General features: G+C 42.9%; 1 protein-coding gene across 1 annotated transcript in view; it reads left to right on the top strand.

Moving 5' to 3' along the window:
• The first annotated feature begins 2,135 nt into the window (after positions 1-2,135).
• The window catches only part of ABCC4 (ATP binding cassette subfamily C member 4 (PEL blood group)), a 160,833-nt gene continuing 138,348 nt past the window's right edge, over positions 2,136-24,620 (top strand). The window contains exons 1-4 of the mRNA XM_086611334.1: positions 2,136-2,209; positions 16,492-16,602; positions 18,767-18,887; positions 19,550-19,774. Of these exons, the coding sequence (XP_086467460.1) occupies positions 2,136-2,209; positions 16,492-16,602; positions 18,767-18,887; positions 19,550-19,774 (531 nt within the window). The remainder of the gene's footprint in view (positions 2,210-16,491; positions 16,603-18,766; positions 18,888-19,549; positions 19,775-24,620) is intronic.

Genomic DNA, 24,620 nt, shown 5'->3' on the forward strand with positions numbered 1-24,620 from the left:
GAAACGCATTTTAGTGGGAAGAGAGAGGGCCGGTCGCTACTGGGGGCATAAGGTGAACAAAGAGAATGAAAGAATGGTGCCTGTCTTGCAGTTGGCTCAGCTGGAGTGGGAAGCAGTCTAGGAGATCAGGGTTGCGATTAGTTGCACAAAGCATAGTTGGAGGTCAGTAACTAGTAGTGTACAACAGGGATCAACGCTGGGTTCAAAACTGTCTGACATCTTCATAAACGATCTGGGTGATGGGGCAGAGGGCACTCTCAGCAAGTTTGCTGATTATACAAAACTAGGAGGAGAGGCTGATACTCCAGAGGGTTGTGCTGTCATCCAGAGGGATCTTGATAGGGTGAAGAGATGAGCTGACAGGAACTTAATGACATTCGAGAAAAGAAAGTGCAAAGTCCTGCCCTGCAAAAGAGTAGTTCCAGGCACCAATAGGAACTATTAGTTCCTGGGGGCCAGCCAACAGGAAAGTAGCTTGGCAGAAAAGGATCTGGGGGTCCTGTTGGACACCAAGCTGAACATGAACCGGCAATGTGTCCTTGTGGCACAGAAGGCTAATTGTGTCCTTGACTGCATTAGGACGAGTGTTGCCAGCAGGTCGAGGGAGGTGATCCTTCCCTTCTACTCAGCACCGATGAGGCCACACCTGGAATACTGTGTCCAGTTCTGGGCTCCCCAGTACAAGAGAGACATGGGCATACTGGAGAGAGTCCAGCAAAGTACCATAAAGATGAGGAAGAGACTGGAGCATCTCTCCTACGAGGAGAGGAGAGGCTGAGAGAGCTGAGACTGTTCAGCCTTGGGAAGAGAAGGCTCAGGGTGATCTCATCAATGTATATTAATACCTGAAGAGAGGGTGCAAGGTGGATGGAGCCAGGCTCTGCTCAGTGGTGCCCAGTGACAGGACAGGAGGCAATGGGCACAAGCTGAATCACAGGTGGTTCCCTCTGAACATCAGGAAATAGTTTTTCACTGTGAGAGTAGAGTGACTGAACACTGGCACAAGTTGCCCAGGGAGGTCGTGGGGTCTCCTTCCTTGGAGATCTTCAAAAAGAGCTGTCTGGACATGGTTGTGGGCAGCTAGTTCTGTGTTGTCCTGGTTGAGGAGTGGGGTTGGGCCAGCTGACCTCCAGAGGTCTGTTCTGGCCAACCTCAGCCATTCTGTGATTCTGAGACTGCAGAGAAATAACAGGACAGCAGGGACCCATTCCGCCAACTGTTTTTCCATGGAGATGAATAGTTCTTTGGTTACTTCAGACATACGTCCCACATTCCTATTTTCCTCAGTCTCTTGCCATTTCCTCTGCTCCTTTCGGTCATACTACCCATGGCAGGCCACGGTGGCAGTACTGGAGAGGAGCATGGTGACCACCTGCTGAACTCTCGAGAATTTTTTCAAGCATTTCTATGACGCACCATGTTGTGGAATTAAAACTATTTTACTTTGTACCACCAAACACTCTTAAACATTGTTAAACCATGAGGAGTCTTTATTTGTTTTGTGTTTTTTTTTTTTTTAACAGAAGTATCCACAACATCTGGGAAAGAGAGGTGACGTGACAGCGAGCACTTCTGGCCATGTCCGGTTCCATAAAGCCGGACTCGCTCCTGACTCCTGATCTGTTTTTTTGTCCACAAAGGAGCGTGGGCGCCTTGCCTGGTGCTGCGCGCATGGAGGAGATGCTTTTCATCAGCAAGGGGCACAGGCAGGCCGAGAAACCGGTGGGAGGGACAGCGGAGCCCCCCGGCCCGGCGGCCCAAGCCACCCCCGGGCGCCTGTGCCCCCTCCGGGCGGGGCGGCCTCACTTCCCTCCCGCGGGAGAGCCGGCAGCGCCGCGGGGCGGCCCTCGGCCCTCCCGGGGGAGGTGCGGCCGAGGGGCGGCTCCCGCCCCAGCGCGGCCTCCGGGGCTGCCCGGCGCCCCAGCCCTGGCGCTGGGGCGGGCGCCGCGGGGGAGCCGAGCCGGCAGGAGGCGTCCTGCGGCGGGAGGGAGGGGACATGGCAGGGGGTGCCGGCTCTCCCGGAAACAGTGCCGGCCGGCAGTAGAGCGGCGGCGGCTGCCGCGGTGGGAAGTCGCCTGTAGTCGTGCGCCCTCGCCGCTGCCGGGCGGGCGGGTTGGCGCGGTGCGGCGGGCGGCATGGAAGCGGTGCCCCGCGAGGAGAAGCCCAATCCGCTGCAGGATGCCAACCTCTGCTCCCGGCTCTTCTTCTGGTGAGTGCCCCGGCCGAGGGCGAGGGCAGCGGGGAGGGCTGCGGCGCCGCGAGGTGCGGCCCCGGAGCGCCCGCCGGCGGGGAAGGCGCTGCCACGCCGGAGCTTAGCGTCGCTCGCCTCGCCTCGCCTCGTTCGGCCGCTCGGCTGCGGGGGAACGCTGAGCCCCGGCTAAGGGCCGCCCGGCTCGCACTTCGGCGCGGCTAACGGGAGGGTCCGGGCGCGCCGGCGGGGGAGGGGGGATAGGAGGCGGCGGCCGGCGCTGCCCGCGCTCCTCCGCCGGCTGCCGACCGTGACTCTGCAGCCGCGTGTCGGCCGCGACCTGCCGCCCACCCCCCGGGCCCGGCGTGCCAGCCCCGCCGGCCGGGGCAGCCCCTCGCACGCAGGTGGCCGCGGGGAGGGCGGCTGGGGCCGAGGCGCGGCAAGGCGGGGCGAGATCTCCCGAGGTGAACCCGGCAGCCGGCGCCGGCGGTAATCCCCGGGCGCGGTCTGGGGGCAGCCCCGCCGCGGGCCTACCCGCCTCGGGCAGGGCAGCCCTCAGCCGGGCGGGCGGCGCCGAGCGCGGCCCCCTCGTCCTCTTCGAGCACATGTCTGGTTCCCCCGGTAGCAGCGGGGAGGGCGGGAGCGTCCTCTGCCTCCTCAGCCGGGTCCCCCGGCCCAGGGCCGGCGGCAGGGCTGCTCCTTGGCATTGTTCTGCTTCCCCGCTTGCATAACGGATCGCGGCCAGGTATCGCTCATCTCGGCGAGGTTTGCTAATCTCGCTTTCGGCGTGGGGCTTTCCCGCTCCGGGAATGAGGTGGTTTCTGAGCTCCGTAGCTGCGTGGGAGTTTCCCGGTGTAAGGGGTGGCTGGGCAGTAGACTGGCTTTAGGCTTTGGGCAACCTGTTGTAGTGGAGGGTTTCCCTGCCCATGGCAGGGGGGTTGGAACTGGATGATCTTTGAGGTCCCTTCCAACCCTGACCATTCTATGATTCTATGGCTGCTCTCATCCACGTTCCAGCTGCAGCCAGCTGCCTTGGCTCCAGGGGGGTTTAGGGCATCACAGAGCGAAGGCAAGGGGTGTTGCGGTGGCCTCACAAACTTTTATGGGACCAGCAGACTACTAGTCCAAAGTTAGTGCTTGTTCACTTACTAGTGGGGACCTTGGCGTGCCTATATATGTAATTACTCAAAGCAGTGAGGAGTTACAGCTCAACAGTTTAGTTGCTTTGAAATATAATGGGACAAGACGTGCAAAGGGAAATGGGAGAGCATCGAGCTTGTCCGTCTTAGCAGATCCCCTTTGGAAGAGAGCAGTTTCGGGAGTCCCGCTTATTCTGCTTCACCTATTGTAGCCTGAGCCAGGGCACGCGTGCTGTGTTATGTGGTGTAGGGGGAAGGAAAAGAGGGCATGGCATGTGAGGCTGGTTTTTTGGAAGCCTCTGAAAAACAAGTGAAAAACTGTTTGATCCTATAAGCAACTCTGAGCAGGTGCAGGAATCAATTTTGGAAGGTAGGGAGATTTTAAAAGCCCTATGAGTTTTAGCTGAACAAATTTTCAGTCAAGGTTATGTCCTCAGAGGTACTTTGTCCAAAAGGAAAGAAAGAAGGAAAAAAAGAAATAAAAAAAAGAGGAGGTTGTATGCTTGAGCAGAACTCCCTGTGTTCAGCATTTTGATGTGTAATTTCTTTACCACCAGAGGTGCCCGTGTTGGAATCAGCTTTGCTAGGAAATCCATAAAGAATGGGATGAACCTCAGTTGGCCGCATAGCATTCCAGGGCTGCTTCTGGTCTGTTCCCTTTCCCTTGCCGGAATCTTGTGGTGTTACTGGTAGTTCTGCCAAAAACAACCCAGCTAGATGCAGAAAAGGAAATGTGCCGTGCTCGTAGCTAGTTTTCTGACTACTCATGTCGTCCTTTTTTTAGGCCTTTTGTATCGATCTCCAGGTGTTGCAGTGAAGTGTTTAAAAGCAACAGTGAAGTACCTTTAAATTTCTCAAGGTTTAGGCAAGCACCTGAAAGGTTCCTTTTACCCTAGACATGTTTGTACGTTCTCATTGTGCAAAGGGAAGAGTAGGTGGAAGCATTTGCTTGTGAGATGACAGGCCTGCTGGAAGTCGAGAGACTGACTGAGACTTCGTGCTTTGCAGTCAGGTTGTAGTGTACCGTTGTAGGGCTTCTGCTTCAATGAAAGGTTTTAGCAGAGTATGACAAGCTTTAGAAGTTGCCCTTTATACCATTTAGCAGGCTTCCATAGCAGTATAATTTACAGCAGCAGACATACACTTTTAAAGTGTCTTCTCTTACCTGTGCTGCATGCAATCATCAAAAATACCAGTATATCCTTGATACTTATTAGTCAGAAAGCATTAGTATTTTCTTAGAATTTCAGCTGAAACGATGTCTGCAGTGGCTTGAATCATAGAATCATAGAATGGTCAGGGTTGGAAGGGACCTCAAAGATCATCTAGTTCCAACCCCCCTGCCATAGGCAGGGAAACCCTCCACTACACCAGGTTGCCCAAAGCCTCATCCAACCTGGCCTTGAACACCTCCAGGGATGGGGCATCTGCAACTTCTCTGGGCAACCTGTTGTAGTACCTCACCACCCTCTGAGTGAAAAATTTCTTCCTTGTATCTAATCTAAATCTCCCCTCTTTCAGTTTAAAGCCATTTCCCCTTGTCCTATCGCTACATGCCCTTGTAAAAAGTCCCTCTCCAGCTTTCCTGTAGGCCCCCTTCCAGTGCTGGAAGGCTGCAATAAGATCACCCCGGAGCCTTCTCTTCCCCAGGCTGAACAGCCCCAACTCTCTCAGCCTGTCTTCATAGCAGAGGTGTTCTCAGATCATCTTTGTGGCCCTCCTCTGGACCTGCTCCAGCAGCTCCATGTCCTTCTTGTGTTGGGGACTCCAGAGCTGAATGCAGTATTCCAGGTGGGGTCTCACGAGAGCAGAGTAGAGGGGCAGAATCACCTCCCTCGACCTGCTGGCCACGCTTCTTTGGATGCAGCCCAGGATACGGTTGGCTTTCTGGGCTGCAAGCGCACATTGCCGGCTCATGTTGAGCTTCTCGTCCACCAGCACTCCCAAGTCCTTTTCCTCAGGGCTGCTCTCAATCGAGTAAGCAGGGACTGTGACTTTTCTGCAAGTTAATACTGTTTTACATAAAATCAAGGAAATATTAAACCACCCTTCATTAGCTATAAAGCTGACTTTAAGGGGAGCTTTAAGCATTGTTCTTCTTTTTTACAGAGCGTATAGTATCTAACAGGCAGCTGTGTGAGTACTGCTTTGGCACACAGGATGTTGTGAGGTGTTTTCAGCTGGAGAACTGGAAAAACAGCGCTTGAGGAGAGCTGTCCTGGGAGTAGTGGCAACTGCTGCCATGTGGTAGCTCGAGTGAGCCTGCTCTGGTCTCCAAGTCCCAGGTGTTGGCTGCTTGTCGTCAGGGAGGATAGAAAGTAGGGCATTGCAGGTAGCTGAGCAAAGGTCCTTCTTATTTTTTGTTTATGTTTTACTCCAAAACCGCAATTTTGCTGTTGTAAGGAAGCACCTTCTCATTTGTTGCCAGTGGTGCAGAAGAAAAGCTAAGATTGTTGCCTGGCAGAAACAGGATTAAACTCTCAGGAGAAAAGAAGTCATGTTTTCATTGAATTATAAAACTAAGGTAATGAGTGTGTAGGATGAAGAAACATTCTTCTCCCATTGTTCAAAGCTTGTCTTCTTGCTTTTGCGTTGTGACTTTGGCAAGTATGAGCTTGATGAACATTAACTGCTCTAGTAGTACCTTCATGGGAAAGAGGAGCATCTGAATTGTGTGTGAATATTGTTATTTTTATAATGCATCCCTTGTGTAATGTTAGTCTAGATGTTACAAGAATAGAAAACTATGACAGAAGTATGAAGATCAGAGCAGTTGCAAAATACTTTTATTTTCTGTATCTCTCATTGTATTATCTATATTAACATAGGATTATCAAATTCCAAATTGTTGTTCTGAATGTTCCAGATATTACTGTAATGACTGACTTTCAGAATCATAAGCTCCCATGCTCGCCAAACTTCTTTAAGCTCTGCTAGTGGTACAGTAACAGAGCTAGCAGCACTCTGGCGTATTTCTGATTTACTTCACCTATGGGGTTTTTTTTTGTCTTTTTTTTTTTATTGCTGGCTCAGTTTGCTGGTGAGAATGAGGACTTTGAAGGATGGATAGGAGGATTTACCTTCTTTTTTAGGTCTGTCCAAGAAAGAGAATTCAGTCCAGTGTTTTTCATGTTTAAACAGCTATTCCCTTGTAGAAAGTGTTTGGAGTTTAAAAAGCCTTATATTCCATACTTTAAGAAGTTGAGAATAGCACTGACGCATCTTTTTTTTTTTTCTGCTCTGGAGAGTGGGGATTATTAAATTAATAACTGTACGTGGTAAGAGTATTTCTCTTTTCTAAATATTCACCCATCTTTGATCTTGCATGTTCATTAAGTAGCATTTGCTCCCCAGATTTATCAAAAATATTCTGGCTATATAGCAGTTGAATTTTTATGCACTCTTGTTCAGGCATTGAATCCACTTTGGTGGAAAGTTACAAAACATGTGCTATGATTAAATTTTTAATTTTTTAAACTTCTGGCCTGTTAATAACATGAGAAGGGCAAGCTGGAACATCCTGGGAAGGGTATCCAGTGTTTTTGGTCAGAGAAGTAAAAGAAACTAAAGTCCTGCTAAATTTCATATAATTTATTTTTAATAATAACAGTAATTACTTATCTGTCACAGACCCACTGTGCCTGTGACAAGTTCTTGGCTCCTTTGGAGCACTGGACACTGTCATTGTCTTAAGGCTGGATGCCTCTTTACGTCATCACTTGACATGTGGCAATTGCCATTACAGTAAAAGCATTACAACATGAACTGCAAACTTGCTCCAAGGCTTCTGCACGGTTATGATTCCAAGGAATAAACAATTAGTTTATCATTATCTGTTGGTGTCTGACAGTGTTGCTCTTGGCTTACTAAGTGTGTGCTTTAGGGGAAATGACAAAACCACTAAGTCTTCCTCACTGCTCTGACTTGGAGTGTAGTGGGAGAAGAGTAAAAAAAAATTACCTTTGAATTTAAGTGTGACCAGAATGGGGCAAGCATAAATATATAAGTCCCAAAGTTTTCGGTGATGACTGCACAGTATGTAGCTGTTTGTCTGACCAGATGCAGTCGTGTCACACAACTGTCTTGTAGCAGTGTGAATAACTGTGTGCTTTCCTTAACTTCTTCCTCCTCTCTCACCATATGGTTTAGAATCGGAAGGGCCACTGACTGATTTAGTTGGACTTCTGAGTAAGCCTAAGCATCAACCTGCGTTTTAGTCCCATGGTTTGGTTCTCTTCAAAAGCCTATCATGCCTTGCATTGAAAGAAGTTAGGCAAAGAATTCGTCACCTTTCTTGGAAGTTCCAGCTGGAATCCAGCAGTGCCACTGTTAGAACTGATCCGTGTTCCTTACTGTGTCAGTGATTTGCCTGTGAGGATTTGACGTTTACTTCAGATGATAAATGAAAATACTAAGCAGCATCAGGCTTTGTGATTCGCCTGGGATCTTGTCTGTTATCTAGTAAATTCCCAGTGGCAATTCCTGAAATTGGTAGTGGTGATGGCTCCTAACAGATGCCACTTTATAAAGATCTGTGAGGTAGCTAATATTTAGTTCATTTATTGACTTACTAGTGCAGGATGGTTGTGGTACTGTAAGAAATTCTAAAGAAATATGTAAGCATCTGCAGTATAGATAAACAGAAAATGCCTTTTCAATATCCAGAGAATGAAATCACACTTTCTGCTTTTTTTCCCTCCTGATTGAAAGAAAATTGAGGATCATGCATGCAACCTTTTTTAAAGATAATGGCTTGTTTGTTCGTTTGTCGGATATTTAATATCCTGCAATCAAATTTGAATCATTTGATCTCGTGGAATTCAGTCTTTTGAACTACTGCATTCGTTAAGTTTTCCTTGTTTTATTGCAAGATAGCTGGATTATGCAGAAGAAAATATTGTTTGAAAATCACCGTTTATGAGCTAGTGAAGTTAAAATATGTGGGTGAAGAGTGCTAAGTAGGTTATATTGATTACGGCAAGTGTGTATAAACTATCAGAATGTTAGCATTTGCTATCTACAGTAAATATCTGTGCTTAGATATGCAATTAGATGAACTGTTTGAGTATGATGAAACACTGAGGCTATTTACGTTTGGAATGCAGTAAGGAGTGCTGTATCATTTATGGGAGAAAACGTCCCTCTTACAATTCCTGCAAAACTTCAAAATTAGGTTGTTTTTTTCTTTTTTTTCCAAAAATCTGTTTTTCCCTCACTTCTAGAAAATGCTTCAAGGTTAGGTAGAGTGGAGAAGGGAGATAACAGAAGTAGATTTCAGGAGTGGAAAGTTAAAAAGACCAATCCTCTGTTTTTTTTGTATCCCTGGCACCCAACCACTTGTAACAGTGTGGTGAACTCACAGGGGATTTTAATTCTACCTATTTCTTTTTCTTCCCAGAAAGGAAGTTAATACAGAAATTGCTACCATTAGGTTTCAGCATTTGCACTTTCTTTTGGAAATTGAAATCAGAGACTGTTACGCTTAACTAGATTTTCTGCGTAACTTTGGTTTCAGGGTTTGAGCCTTTTTTTGTTGTCGTTCATTGCTTTTTTCTATTAAACATGTATGTAAGCTATAATACAGTTTTTAGATGTGTTTTTCAAGTGATGACGAAACTGACTACTCCAACTAAGTTGTTTCAGTAGTTATCTAACCTGAGATTAGAAACTTGTTTAGATGACCAGTTCTTTTCTGTGAAATTCAAGAACTTTTCCCTTTGCTCCGTGTAACTACTTAGGCCTTACTTCAATAAATAGGTTGCACTAAAATTTATTGTTACAAGCCGTAATCTTCAGGCCTTTGCATCAGATCTTTGGTATTTTGGATATTCTTCTTGGCATGTGGATGCTGGGTATGGAATCAGTATTTTAATAATAGTCTTTGGAATGTCACAGGTATAGGTGATGCCGCTTCTCCATTCCCTGCTTCCAGGCTCTGCAGAAAACATTAGCTGCAGTATGCTTTCTCCTTCCTCTCACCTTGCCCTGTTTGTTCTTCTTTGTGCCATCTGGAATATCAGGAAGTATGTCAGAGTAATCAGATATTTCATACCTGCTGATACAGGGTCAATGAACAGCATGAAAATGGCCCGCGGTAAGTGCAATCAAATACCAGTTGAGTTACCATCCGCATCAGAGAGTGGATGTTCAGCAACTTAACTATGCTGTGAAGATGAGATGAAGCTGAATATCAAAGGTTAATACAGTCTGGCATTGTAACTGGAAGCCTGAAGGATGTTTTTTAGTTAATATGGCTTTGAAGTAATTTCATTGTATTCATATTTTTTTCCTAGTATAAGCAATGAGAAAATCTACTGTTAAAGCTGCAGTAAGCTGGAGGGGGGGAAGTTGCAACCAAAACATCACTTGAAAAGCATCTGAAGAAATACCAGAACGTGCTCTATTTGCTTTATTAATTATAGATGACTGCCTTGGTAAGGGGAAGTGGGAAAAGGCAGCTTGCTGATGAGAATGAGTGAGCTCACATGGGTAAGCATGTGAAACAGAGATAGTTAAAAAAACCATAAGAAATCACATGATAACTACAAACTGTTGCAGCGATATTTGTGAATTCTTGCAAAATGACACTGGAGACTGTCGATGTGTCTCCTTCTGTCTGTATATCCCATCCCAGCAGTGCTTCTCTGGACTGAGAGCAAGCACATACAATGTTGGATTTGCACCGCTGGTGTAGAACTTCAAGTCATGAAGGTGGGTAATGAACAGTACAACGAAGCAGGTGGAACACCTGAGGTAAGCTATGGAGAATAACCAACGTGGATTTATAATCAAAAGGTCCTGTGAGGAAACCTCATCTATTTTACAAAAAAAAAAAAAGAGCTGCAGAGTGATTGATTCAAGAGAAAGAAATATGCATTACTTTGCAGCTTAGTAGTTGAAATACTGCTTCCAAGCTGCTCGAGGAGATAAAATCCTAGCGTTATGGAAGAATTTGAGTAAACAAAGACTCTCCTGTGCAACTGGTGAAAAATAACTGGACATTGAGTGTAAACAGATGGTGCTTGTAGTGTAATGCACAAATAGGCTTAAGAGGAATGGGGAAAATGCAGTTTGTAAAGCACCTCCTTAAGGAATTAGTCAATGAGTGTATACAGGATGTGGCTTTGACTGGGTACTGTAAAATTATGCAGAAGTTAAACTTCTGCTTGTAATTACAAATAAAGAAGGACAGAAAGAAAATTATTTTTTTTTAATAAGGAATGTAGTCCATTTAGTCTTTTTTTTTTTTTTTTTTGACTTGTCCAGTGATAAAGTGAGGGTTTTTGTGAAACTGGTGAGAGCAAAAGTTTGCACTTGCACAGAGGAAGGTACCATCGTGTATTAGTGACTGACTATGGTGTAACTATTGAGGGGCTGGTCAGGGCAATTGAAGCTTGTGGGTGTGCCCAGGGCTCCAACAGATGCATCCTTTGATCTTGGGACGTTTTTTATTTGTGTCAGCTTTGCAATGTAATTGCAAATGCTTCTTGACTGATGTCTCAGTTCATCACGAACTTGTAGTGCGTGCATGGGTTTCTGGAAGGCTCTGCAAGCCTTCTGTGCAGTGAGAATGATACTTTTTTGGCATGTATACGCAAGCAGGACATGATATAAGTCCAGAGGTACAGCAGGTCCCATCCCTGGCTTAATAAACTAGTTAGACTGAACACTGATATTAGTTTAATCTACCTATCTATAATGTATTTCGTCTTTGGCTGAAAGGAAATTCTTTTGGGATTCTAGCAAACCTAATTTAAAAGCTTTCTCATTAAGGAAATTATATTTCATGTATGAAATAGAGTAGCATGAGTATTCTGATTGCATAGTGACGCTGCCTTTCATAGAGCAGTGCCTGATTCTCTTATACGTCGTCTCTGTGGAGAAGGGGATGGCTCGAGACCTTGCCTTGAGGCCTCACTTGTCTTATGAGTGTCAGAAAACACTGTGTTTTTGAGATTTTTCTGCAGACCTTAGAGGCTTTCCAAAATCCTGATGGGGTTGCTGTAATTACAGCTGGTAAAATTGCGTTTCCTTGAACAACCAAGTACATTGTGGCTGGTTGACTGCGTTGTAATGTTATAGGGCGTGTAATGTCAGAGTCTAGGAGTAAGGAAATGCAGGAAGTGAATGTTTATATCATGGTCTTTGTGTATTTGCTGGTTCAGAAATGAATCACTTTCTTTTTTTATCAGTGTCCAAGGTACTGCTGTAGAGGTGGAAAGCTTTTTGGGGTCAGAGCAGTGAGTTACTGTTTGGCAATTGGCTATGTCTTGGATTTGCACCAGGTTATAGAGTGATTTATTTATTTATTTTTAAATCTTTATTCCTAGTGACATCAGTATTCTAGCAGTAACAGGGACTAATTCTGGGCTTCTTTCCAGACTGATGTCTTTGATCAGCTAATCGCCTTGATGGAACAGAGATATTCCCAGCAGAACAGAAGGTACTCAGGATTCTTCCAGAAATTCGCATTTTATGTGTAGTTCAGGCTAGCAAAAATTTGGGCTAAGCTTCTTGAAAGGCATCATGTGAACTCTGTGTTTTGAAAGAGCGACTAAAATGAGGTGATGTCTAAGAACCAAATAATTACTCAAAATTCTCAGCAAACAAGAAGATACTTGAGAAAAGAGAAGATGATGACTGAGGGGGTCTTATTTTTATTTAAGCTGAACAGCAGTGTGAAAATTTGGGGCTAAAGTGCGAGTCTTTCCTCCTCACCACGTTGCTACTCTCTTTCTTCAGGCAATAGATTGGTAGTGAGTCCGTCCTTGGGATAAGAGGAGTAGTTTGCATCTGTCTATATATTCCCTCCGTTTCTCTAGGTCATCTTAGTTTTTCTTTATTATTGCAGATTTTTTTTTTATTAAAGAATAACACAGCTTGCACAGTTTTTATGTTCATAACTTTTCTGTTCATACTTTTCTGTGGCCTTTTTTTAATCCTCCCTTGAAGAGATCAATGTTAGCTGATCTCTGTTTGGACAAAAGACGTACTGCTTCGAGTAGTTTTCCTTTATGGCTGAGTTGAGGTTTCAGGGATGTTCTTTGTGTAGGCCATTGCCTTATTTGCTAGCTTCCTTGAACAGTCCTCTTACGGCACCCTTTGATTTAACTGAGCCTTCAGGCTAGAGAAGGGCCCGTTTTTTTTACTTGTTAGAGTGTGTGACTGGAGTAACAGCAGGCTATGTGAAAGAGGTTGGTCTCCATTCTGCTTGTAACTGCAGAGAATTCCACAGGGTATGATCCACATGTGACATCCTGGTGGAAATTTTTACTTTGATGACTGAATACGAACATCTGCTAAGTCTTCTGTCTGAAAGTAGACCTTCCAGTATGGAGTTCAGGACGCATCAGTGAGGTGATGAAACTTCAACTATTCTTACTGTACTGAGAATTTGCAGTGGACAAATGGAAGACCTCGTTCTCAGCCTAAAAGCTCTTCAAGGACTAAGCGTACTTTGAAATTTGAAAATAAAAATTTTTAACCTTCTTCTAAAGATCTTCCAAGTATAGTGTACAGTAACACAACATACTGTTAAAAACTTTTGCACTCTAAAGACCTCCATAGCAGTAGCTCTTGAAGATCAGTATTTTGGGGGAGAGAAGTCAGAAAGCCCAACAATAGGTGATTTTTTAAATTTTTTTTTTCCCTAACTCTACTGAAACATGTGGACTTGTGCTGAGTCTTTGCCATGTTGTCTGTTATAATAAATGAGTCACAAAATGAATTACCACAGTTTTCTGCATACTCTGGATTGGTTTTCCTTGCCTTCTTTAATGTTAAAACAGAGATTGTAGTACCGTATATTACTGTTTTCAAGATTATGGTTTTAACTGACAGAAAAAAGTGAGGAGCCGTGAATTTGCGCTAGGTCTCACTGGAACTAGTAGTCTGAAAACATTGCGATTTTGGGCAGTTTTTACCCTGCACTATTACCTCCATCTGCCACTTAGTTTGGAAACTCAGTCTCATGGTATGTACAGTACTTGATTGGTGTGGAGATGGGGAGCGAAAGGGATTTGCTGCAAACTGTAAGAACTCAATGAAGGTGGGTGTATCATCAGTAAGTTTTTTTTTGAGAGTTTAAGGTCAAAGGATAAGCTAGATGACTCTAGCAACCTTGTAGGCTTGAGACCATTATCTTTCATCTGGTTACTCTTCCTATGGCCTGGCTGTGTTTTTTCACCATGTTTTGAAAAGTATAAGTAAAGGAATGATGTTCTACAGAGTAACATTAAGAGCATTGTTTAATTTTTTAAAAGCGTATATTTAAGTATATTTTTAAAGTTTCCTTTATTTTTCTCTGTGCATTCTGCTACATGCCAATAACAGACAGCACTACTCAGCATTGGTTTATGAAGCTGAGAGAGCTGAGACTGTTCAGCTTTAGGAAGAGAAGGCTCAGGGTGATCTCATCAATGTATATTAATACCTGAAGAGAGGGTGCAAGGTGCATGGATCCAGGCTCTGCTCAGTGGTGCCCAGTGACAGGACAGGAGGCAATGGGCACAAGCTGAATCACAGGTGGTTCCCTCTGGACATCAGGAAACAGTTTTTCACTGTGAGAGTGATTGAACATTGGCACAAGTTGCCCAGGGAAGTCGTGGGGTCTCCCTCCTTGGAGATCTTCAAAAGCTGTCTGGACATGGTTGTGGGCAGCTAGTTCTATGTTGTCCTGCTTGAGTAGTGGAGTTGGACCAGCTGACCTCCAGAGGTCCGTTGTGACCAACCTCAGCCATTCTGTGATTCTGTAATAAATATCCTATTTCTGCTCTTTGTTAAATATCAGAATGGTTTTTGGTTTTGCTGCCTTGGCAGCGGTAACTAGTGGAATCCCGTAACCATTTCCATAGATTTGAGGAGGATTTATCTCTGTATTTTCATGAAATAGCTGCCTCATCCTGATTCTCATGCTAAAGGAGTTGGAGAAGACAACTTTTTCTCTATCCTGTTCTGTCAGAAAGGAGACCTACCACTTGTTTATGGAGTACACTGTAGGCTAATACTGATGTTGCAAGAGGAGGAGTTGATATCGCCCACAGGAGTCAACTGAAGTCTGCAGACCTTTCCCGTGACTGGCTGTCTGTCTGTCTAGCAAATAGAGCCTGTCTGGTGCAGCAGGCAGAAATTGTTTCAATGGCCTTGAGATTATTTACCTCATGCCTATTTTTTGCCTGTGGTCGGCAGCAAGAACCCAGACTGCAGAAGAAATGTTTCAATGGAGCAGATTCATTGTGTCAAACCAGGCAGAACCTCTTCTGTTGGTTGGAGCGATTGATCTTTGAGACGTTTTGTCAGGAGCTGTAGAGAAGTTGTTGCAGAAATTTGGGCCCTGATGCTATTTGGCCGTACAGTCTGAGCAGCAGACTTGTCTGACAAGTCCTTTCTGTTTCTGATTGTACCTTTAACGTACATTGAGGACTTAGCAGCTCACATATACACATCTTCTGTACTCACTCCAAGAGGTTAAAAAGGGCTGTTAGGCATCAAAGATGCTACTCTTAAGGACAGAGACTTAATCTTTGAATGAGTCACACAAACACTATGCTAACATGCTAAGCAGTGAAGGAAAAACACTATTAATCCCATTTGCTACATGCAGTTGTGCCATGGAGCCTGTGAAAAAGGGTTTTGCAACAGTTCTGTCTTCAAAGAAACTCTCCAGGCCCCCTCTTCTAGGGTTCAGCCTGCACCTCCACCCTCTCTAAAACTAACCAACAAGCTTCTTATAAGCCAGTGTATGCAAAATTAAATTGGAGCATGCCCGAGCAAGAAATGCAAAGCTAGTTGATGAGTATTCGTAACTACTGCTGTCATTGTGAATAAGTAAATGTCCTCCTTGTAAAACCATCCTAGTTTTGAATTCTCACATGTAGGCCTTCCGGAAAAGAGTACGCTTCACCTAGCGCACCAGGTGCTCTTTTAAAAGCTGTGTTGGGGAAGTCAGGGAATAATTAAGCATCAGAAACTAAACAGCAGTTATGAACTTTCACAGGCAATTGACATCAGACAAACACCTTGCTGTGAGTGCAAGAGTATTTTTTTCCAGAACAGGTTCATCCCTGACGTCTTGGTTCTAATTGCGTTGGCCAACTGAGAAGGCGCTTGTAGGAAACAAGCCTGAGGGCCCAAATCCACATTTCTCCTGGAAACCAAGTTTTATCATGGATTTAGTAGAGAGAGAAACTAAATGGCAAAGTGCCATTTCCCTGTCTCCTCTGTTCCCATTAAGCTGTGCCTGTTTAGAGGTGTCATGCTCTTTTGCTCTGTCTGAGGAACAACTTGTGCTTTCTGCCATGCGTCCGTTGGCTCTGTGGAGCACGGCTGAAACTGTTTGCACCTCCTCAACCTGTGCTTCAGGCTTGAAGATCGATCTAGGTGCATAAAAGCTAGTCTTACTGCTCAGTATTATTTGATCTAACAAAATACTGCCTTTTCCAGCAAACCTACAGTAGCGCTATTGCAATTTGTTTTCAAAGCACTCTCATAAAATACTGAGCTTTTAAAAATCAGTCCAGTAAGGAAACTGAGCTGTTAGACCATGTTTTCCATTTTTGAACCTACACACTTTGACAGTGTGATTTTTGTTTATATTTTGAAAGGTGGCTAAGACCCGTTCTAGTCATGATCCATTATTTACCCATTTTTACATTTGAGTCGTTGTCTGATCCTTAATATTTGTCAAGATGCCAGTTGAACAGCATTTATTTTTTCCTCATGTAAATGAGTAGCCACACTAGTTACAAAAAAATATCTTTTAGTATGTATTACAATTTTATTTACAACTCTGTCAATATTTTAATAGTTGGATTAAGTTCTTTTTTTTTTTTCCTAAATATTTAAACAAATGCTAATTTCCCTGAAATATAAGGAAGCACTGTACGGAAACAGTTGCCTTAAGGCCAAGAAAAGTTATGCTGACTGTTTGGATGCCTGAGAGTAAGGTTCTGTGGGGCATAAACAACTTTAGGAAATGGGAAATGCTTTTCCATTTGTAAAATAGGGGTGACTTAAGTCTTAGGAGAAAAGTGCAGTAAAATGTGTGGATGTTGAGTGACACATGAGAAGAGGAGGGAAGAAAGAGATAAAGGAATTAAATTAATATGTAAATAAATTACTCTTTTGGTCTGCTGATCAATTTATTAATAATTTATATTTAAATAGGTGGCTGAATCCCTTATTTATTATTGGTCATAAACGGAAGCTTGAAGAAGATGATATGTATAAAGTGCTGCCAGAAGATTCCTCGGAGAAGCTTGGAGAGGAATTGCAGTGGTAAGGAGAAAAATCATTGTTCTCTTTCATTGTCTTTCTGCTGGTGAAAGTGAGAGTTTTATTCATGTTCTAAAATTAAGAGAGGTTGTTGTAAAGTTTAACAAGGTCTACTGTTAAAAATGCTGAAGAGCTAAAAGTAGTATTTAGAACTTTTAATTTTTTTTTTTAAGTTACACATAATGAAAAAGTATGAGAGTATTTCCATTATGTCATTTGTAATTAATATAGCACTTTGCAGAATGCTTGGAAAAGAAGACTTTTCACCAACTGTTGCTGCAGTAATCCTTAATAAATTAATGTGTCTTTTGGTCTGTGTTAGAATAGCTACACAAACTTTTTAAATAGGTGGGGAAAAAGTTTTAGGTTTTTTTCTTTGTTGCTTTTGAGCACAAACTGAATTGTGACAGCTGTGTACCCTGTATATATGTATATATATAAATACATGCATGTTGAAAATACGCCAGTCTTTGGCAAAGTGGCTAAATTAACCTTGGACATTTAGAAGCTTGCATCTAGGAGGTGTTTTTATTTTGTTATAAATACTCTTTCATGGACTGTGTACCAATTCATGTCATCATGAATCCAGGAGTATTTCAGTGAAACATCTTCCAAGAATAACAGTTTACGTAAATTGTCTTGACCCTTGCAATTGAGAAAATTTTTGTCTTCAAATAATCTTTTATTAAATATAATTAGAGGAAGAGGTGTCTCCTAATGAAAGGTGGCCCCTGTATTAAGAAAGCATGGCCTTACTAGTTCTTGCCTTTGTGCCGAAGGTTCAGCAAATCAACTTTCCTAATAGTTTGGTTGGGATTAGATTCCTCAAGAAGTAAAAAAGAATCTAAAACCAAAAGGTTATGACCAGTTATTACATCATCCTGCTCTGGCTGAGTTAACTAAAGAAAGGGGGACAGTGATAAGCTCATAGGAGCGCAGCTTTTAACATCTTTTTGGAGGGCTTTGCCAAATTCCGTGGATGTGTCTTGAAGCAGTTCAGGGAGTTCACTGTGCAGAAAGATGGATTCTTTCCAGCGATTCTTAAAATAAAAGCACACACCTACCGTGAGTCAGGAAATGGTAGAGAATATGGCATGCAAAAAAAGAGTGGTTTTTAATTCTTTAGTGTACTTAGCCAAGAAGCAGAGAATATAATTCATAAATAGCCACATAAGGAAGTAGCCTTTTCTCTTGGGCCAATAAACCCCACAGAATCTACGCAGTTGCAATTCTGATTCTGAAGCATTTAGACAATAACTCTGTAAACCTTGTAGCAAAAAAGAGGGCAAAAATGAAAAAGTTTTGTTTTCCTATCCATACTGTGTTTTGAACTTGTGTGCCTTGTTGCAAAATAACTTGGCTTTCATGCCTTAGACTCATTTCAGCCCTCAAACTAGCAAGGTTGGAGGGCCTGGCAGAACATATTTAGCCTTCAGAAGCAAGAGGAGCATCCTGTCTGATGACAGCATGCTCTAAGAAGTCAGCTTAAGTTCTGATACTTGCTTGTTGAAGTCATTCCTTGCTATGACCATCTTTGATTTTAAAGTGAACAGGTTATGTCCTGCATGTAGACAGGCACACAGTAACGCAAAGGTCTTTGCCACTCTCTGCTTGCCTTCGGAGAGACGTGGGGAGTGTTAAGTGATGAAACTGCTGCAGACAGTTCCCTCTGCTCTTGTGCCATATCTGCTTGTCCTCATTGAAGCCCATGATGGGGAAGAAAAGAAAGGGCCAGACATGAGAAAGGGCTGTACCTCACAACCTTTATGGGAAAATGCAGAGCTTATAGGAAGATAAAAACAGTCATGCTGCCTCAGTTTAGTCCATAGTCAGGAGATCATGTGATAATAATAGACTCTTACCTAAGGTGAGTGCCTGTCTGAACTGAGACGAAAAGGAAGAAAGGGTTCTTTATCTGCAGATACGTCAAAGGCAATAGTTGTCAACAGTGGTGAATTGTTTGTGATTATACAAGAACAAGTAGGTCTATAATACTAAGTACTATGTATTTATGAATGAGAAAACGTGACTGTCTGTTAACTTCTTTTTTGTTGTGATATAAAAGTGATGATGACAATCTGGCTGCAAGTCTGAAAGTATTTTATTCCAAGTAATTGCCTTGTGATTTCACTTCCGTCCTGCAGCATGTTTGTGGTTTTTTTGACAGGTACTGGGATAAAGAGGTGCAAAAAGCAAAAAAGAGAGGAAAAACGCCACATTTAACAAAAGCCATTATTCTTTGTTACTGGAAATCCTATTTAGTTTTTGGAATTTTCACAATGATTGAGGTAAGTGATGTAAAATGTCATACAACATGCTTCTTAGCTAACAGCAGTGTGAAACTTGGTCTCTTGGATTGCATGATATATACTGGTGACTTCATGCTGGGCTGTTCAGAGAATCTGTGATGTTCATGTGCTGTCTCAGAAAAGTAAAACAGATCTACAGCCCCATAAAGACTGAAGAATTGAGTTTTAACTGCGGGATTATGGATGTGGAACAGAGAGCTGATTTCAGTGCAATATTTTTGAGACATTACAAGCCATCGGCTTGCTTCTTAAGGTTTAGCTGTATTTTATGTGTCTGATTTGGGTGTCCTATAGAAAAAGATTTTTTTGCTATATGTAGATGACTGTAAAGGACACACTGTCATATTTAACAATGGAAGTGTAGTACGTATTCATGCAGTTTTTATAACATTAAAGTTTTTGTTGGTAATTGAGAAAGTTCTTTTTAAAGATTCAGCTAAATTTTAATGTGGAACATATTTCTTTTGGATTATGTGTTGATAAAAATTAGCTTGGCTTGACATTTTAGAGCACAATAAAGACAAAATAGTACGGGATGTGACTTGCGGCAGTACTTGGCTCTCGTTTGCCTCGTTGCAAACTTGGGTAGCATGGTATGATATGAAATTGTTAATGCTTTTTTTCCTTCTTTTTTCTTTCAGGAAACCCTCAAAATAATTCAGCCAATACTTTTGGGAAAAATTATTAATTATTTTGAAAACTATGATTCCTCAGATGAGGTAGACTTGAATTTCGCGTATTGCTACACAGCTGCTCTGTCTGTGTGCACACTTATTCTAGCTATAATGCACCACTTATACTTCTATCATGTACAGCGGGCTGGCATGAAGCTGAGGGTAGCTATGTGCCATATGATTTATCGAAAGGTAAGCAATCCTATTTACGGGTATACTTGGCATTTGGCAGCTATTTCATTAGAGGAGTTTAAAAATACAGTTGTTATGTTCATGCTTGCAATTAATTTGTAGAAATGAAAAGCATGCTAATATGTATCAGATCTTAAATGTATATATCTGCTTTTGCTCTCTCTTTGGTAAGATGTTGTCTGAATGACAGCTTCAGTCCTCCTCGTGAAGGTGGTGAGTTAAATAGCCCTACAGCCTAGGAGGAGCTGCTGATTTTCACCTGCTCATGCTGTCAGAGAGAAGCTCCCCCCATTGCTGGTGGAAGAGCTGTGTGCTGGAGCGGTAAGAGGCTGCCAGCATACAGGAGGAGAGGGGCAGAGCTCCCAGGGGATGCTGGGAGTTCCTCAGCCTTGCAGTTTCATCCCACGGGAAGACATTATGCTTGGCTATTACCATCTGCTTCAGCGCAGATGCCTGGGAACTGCTTCACTGTCCAATATCCCCCTTGCCCCTGTTGTGGTTAATGGTGGGATTTATTTATATTTTATTTCAGCAGTGCTGTAGAACTAGGGAGTTGCCTCGTTTGTGGGTCGGAGAGGCTGCCCACCCTTTCTGAGGGGCATCCATCAGGTTAGTTCAGGGAGAGGCAGTGGTACTGTTGTACGGCTGCTGCCTCCTCCAGGCTGGCGGGATGTTCAGCGTCTTCACAGGCAAGTCCCTTTAGTATCCCTCTTACTGAGGGTGGAGAAAGAGGACTAGGCAGAGGAGACACGTTTCAGAATGAAGCTGAATCCTAAAGGTAGGATAGAGCTGTTATTGAGTATGAGTTACTGGTTTTACTGTGGGAGCACTGGAATCCTTCATTAAAGCCTATGAAGCGTGAGAAGGGATGTACATTCAGCAAACTGTGGTTTCTTAGCTTTCTGTGTGTCCTGGTCTAGCTGTCCTCGACTACAAACAGAGCTGAGGTTGCTGTCAGATGAAAAGTGGAGCAAGAGAAATTATGGATATTACCTACATGAAGGAGTTGAGTGACATCAAGGATGAAATGCTGGCCTTGGTGTGCTCTAGGGAGCAAGCAACCAAATTTTAGATGTCTGTTTCCCTCTTCTGAAGCTGTTGGCAATACCCAGACCATTGACCCTGTCTCTGCTTCCAAGCAGGCAGTCCCTGCTGGGGATGCTGGAAGGGAAGATGCCCTATCTTTCTAACTCTAGTGCTGCTAGAAGAGTGACCTGCCAGTTCTTACCTCAGCAAAGAAGTTTAATTGAAGGATCAGGAGTGTAAAGTTTCTTTAGAATGTAAAGAAATCCATGTTTTTTAACCATTAAACATAGGTACCATGCACTTAAGGCAAACAGTTGTACTACTGGTATAGGTCATGCGAAGGTTTTGGGCAAAGCAGTAAAGTGAGGAGAGTGAAAATGCCCCCATTGTAAGTGGTGATTGCTTTTTGTGCACATATTTATTCTCCTTCCTCTTCTGATACCTTGGAAATTGTCCTCTGGGAACTAAGGTCTAACATGGCACACTGCTTTCTTGTACATAAACATCTCTCTAAGGTATTAATTTACTGAACTGATTATCATAACACAGTTTGATGTTCATGAAATATGTATGTAGCAATGTTGTTTGCTGCTGTGTTGATACTAGCTTAGAAGCGTGGAAAAGAAACGTTCATAACGTGCACCCTTATTTCTAGAGATGGGATTAAATGGAAAATTAATCTCCCCTCATCTCATAAATGTTTGCTCCTGAGGGTGAAGGCTGAGGTCACAGAAGAACATTGATAAACCGCTCTAATAATTTGTCTTAATTATCTGAGGCTTATAGATAGATCATACTTTCTCTTTACCCTCATAGAGACTTTTGGAAGAATCTGGGTGCTAATTTACCAGCACTTTTGCAGTGTTCCTTAATTGCTGTAGTAAATAAAATCTTGGATTTGCAAGGATGAATGGGTTGAATGAGAGAGCATCCTTAATGGGGGACTTCAAACGCTTGTAATTCTTAAGTTTTAGACCCTTTTTCATTTTCTGGAAAGTTAAAATCTCATTTGCAAAAACCCTGTATTCAAACTCAAAGATGTTTTGTGATCAGTAAGAAGTACTAGCGACGCATGCAGGAAGCTTGTAACAAAAATTAAAATGGAATCTGTCTCATGACTCACAATCATCGCATGTTTTAAGACCAAAGGCTACTTATGGAAGGCTGATTGTTATTTTTTTTAAATTTTAAGACTTAACTTTTGGAAGCTCTTTGAGGTTCAGAATAAATGCTAAAGCAGTTTAAGCTGTGGAGTAGTTGGTTGAGACAGAAAGAAGCCAAAAGGTGTCAGGAGTTATTTGACTGAACAGTTACATTATTCCTTTCTATGATCAGTTCTCCCTTTTTAATATGCCTTTGAATGAACTATTCGGGGCAGGGAGAGATTAAAATGTTAAGATGGGAGTATGGAAGTAAAAGAATGGTTAAAGAATTGAAATTGGGCCTGTGCAATTACATCTGGAGGAAAAAAAAAAAAGAACCTAAGACATCTAAGACATCAAGTGTATGAACTGCTCTCATTAGTTCATATAATTAAAACCTATTTTCCTTGAGAAAGGCTGCTTGCTGGTAAATACATCTGTATGGAAAATTTATAGACAAAAATCAAGCAGATCTTTGTGCTGAAAACAGACAGATAATTGGAAAATGGAAAATAAATTGTAAATTCAATCTACAGTTGCTTTTTAAAAAGTGTGTGGCTCTAGATAACATTCAGTAGCATGTCTTAGTGAATTTATAGACGTTATGGTCAAAGCCGTATTTAAAGCCACAGTGTACTTGTCTTTGGCTGGGAGAGAGTTAATTTTCTTCATAGCAACTCGTATGATGCTGTGTTTCAGATGTAGAACAGGACTTTTTGGTAGAAATCAATTATATAAGTAAAACTACTGCTTTGTGTCCAGTGCTTCATAGAATCATAGAATAATAAAATGGTTAGGGTTGGAAGGGACCTTAAAGATCATGTAGTTCCAACCCTCCTGCCATGAACAGGGATGCCTGCCGCTAGATCAGGTTGCCCAAAGCCTCATCACTGAAAGCCTTGAACACTTCCAGGGGTGGGGCATCCACAACTTCTCTGGGCAACCTGTTCCAGTGCCTCACCACCCTCAGAGTAAAGAATTTCTTCCTTAGCTCTAATCAAAATCTCCCCTCTTTCAGTTTCCATTTCCTTCCATATACTTTGAAGACTAGTCAGGTCAATTCAGCCAGGAAAATGTGAGGCTTATTTCACTTAAAAAAACAACCAACCAAACAAAAAACACCTCAAAAATAAAAAACAAACAATGCTGCTTCAAAAGTAGTTTTGAAGCAGGAACGGCAGAAAAGATTAAAATTGCATTGCCACTGACATTGGGAGTGGCTGTCTCTTCCCTGAGAAGACAAATCAGTCGCAGACAGGCACCCTCCTTTTGGCTCAGATGGTTGCATGGTGCCTTCTGAGACTGTCTTGGTCAAAATGAACAGAGCTAGTACATTTGGACATTGTTTTTCCTGCCTGTGTCTGAAGCAGCTAGGAGGAGGTCAGAGAGGTGACTCAGGTGACAGGTCCGAGACAGACCCGGGCCGTGGCCCACTAGCAAGACACCAGTGCGGTGTTCTCCTGGATGGACCTCAAATAGCAGGTATGTCTGTGTTGTAAAGGAGTGAGTAGCAGTAGGTGCTGTAAACACACTCTGGTGGGCAACTTCTTCAAACATGCATCACTTATCCATAGATCACAATAATAGGAGTTTATCTGACGGGTTTTCTAGGAGCTTATCAACCTTGATCTGTGGTGTAGAGTAAACGTGATAGAAACGTGGATGTTGCTGTGGCTGCGTTACCTTCAGGCAGCGCCATGAGGGCTTTCGGATGTATGAGAGACAAACGGCTTAAGACAGGGAATGAAGCAATGATTTTCTCAAATAATTAAATCTTGTTTCTCATATATCGAGTATCCTAGATTTATTATTGGAATATCAGAGGAATGTCTTAGTGGAGTTTAAATGTTTCTGCCTGCTTGTTTCAATGAAGTTAGGGTTGGGATTCTCTCTGTGGTTAACACCTTTGTAACCTACCAGTGAGGTGCACTGAAAGAGGGGAGATTTAGATTAGATATAAGGAAGAAATATTTCACTCAGAGGGTGGTGAGGCACTGGAACAGGTTGCCCAGAGAAGTTGCAGATGCCCCATCCCTGGAGGTGTTCAAGGCCAGGTTGGATGAGGCTTTGGGCAACCTGGTGTAGTGGAGGGTTTCCCTGCCTGTGTCAGGGGGGTTGGAACTAGATGATCTTTGAGGTCCCTTCCAACCCTAACCATTCTATGATTCTACAATTCTAAGAAACGTAAGGCACTTTGTTTGAAATGATGCTTTGAATAGTACTCTGATATTCTTGCACCTGATTTAAAATACTGGAACAATATTTTTGAAACAATTGGTGCTTTTCAGGTTAGATTATTGATCAAAAAGAAATCCTGACAGTAACTGTTTGGAGAGGGAGAAGTAGATGTGCACTGTGCAAAGTGTTTTTGAGGAGTGAGCTGTTCCTGTTACAGGAAAATGCGTAACGTGTTTTGTATGTTTTTGTAGTTGTGCTGCAAAACTGTTTTCTTTCTAGCAGGTGTAGAAGGAAACAGGGTGTGTTATCTGCATCTCTGAGATCTTTCAGTTTGGATCTTCGCAGCAATGTTCAGACTGCATATTTCCAGATGTGATTTTTTTTTTTTTGGGGGGGGGGATATTTTATAATCACATATATTTTCTACTGATTAATTTCTTTATTAACCTATAAAATATTTCACATTTACTCTTATTGCTTTTTATAGCGTGTCCTAAACT

This window comes from Tauraco erythrolophus, chromosome 1 (genome assembly GCF_009769465.1).
Source record: "Tauraco erythrolophus isolate bTauEry1 chromosome 1, bTauEry1.pri, whole genome shotgun sequence".
Lineage (NCBI taxonomy): Eukaryota > Metazoa > Chordata > Aves > Musophagiformes > Musophagidae > Tauraco > Tauraco erythrolophus.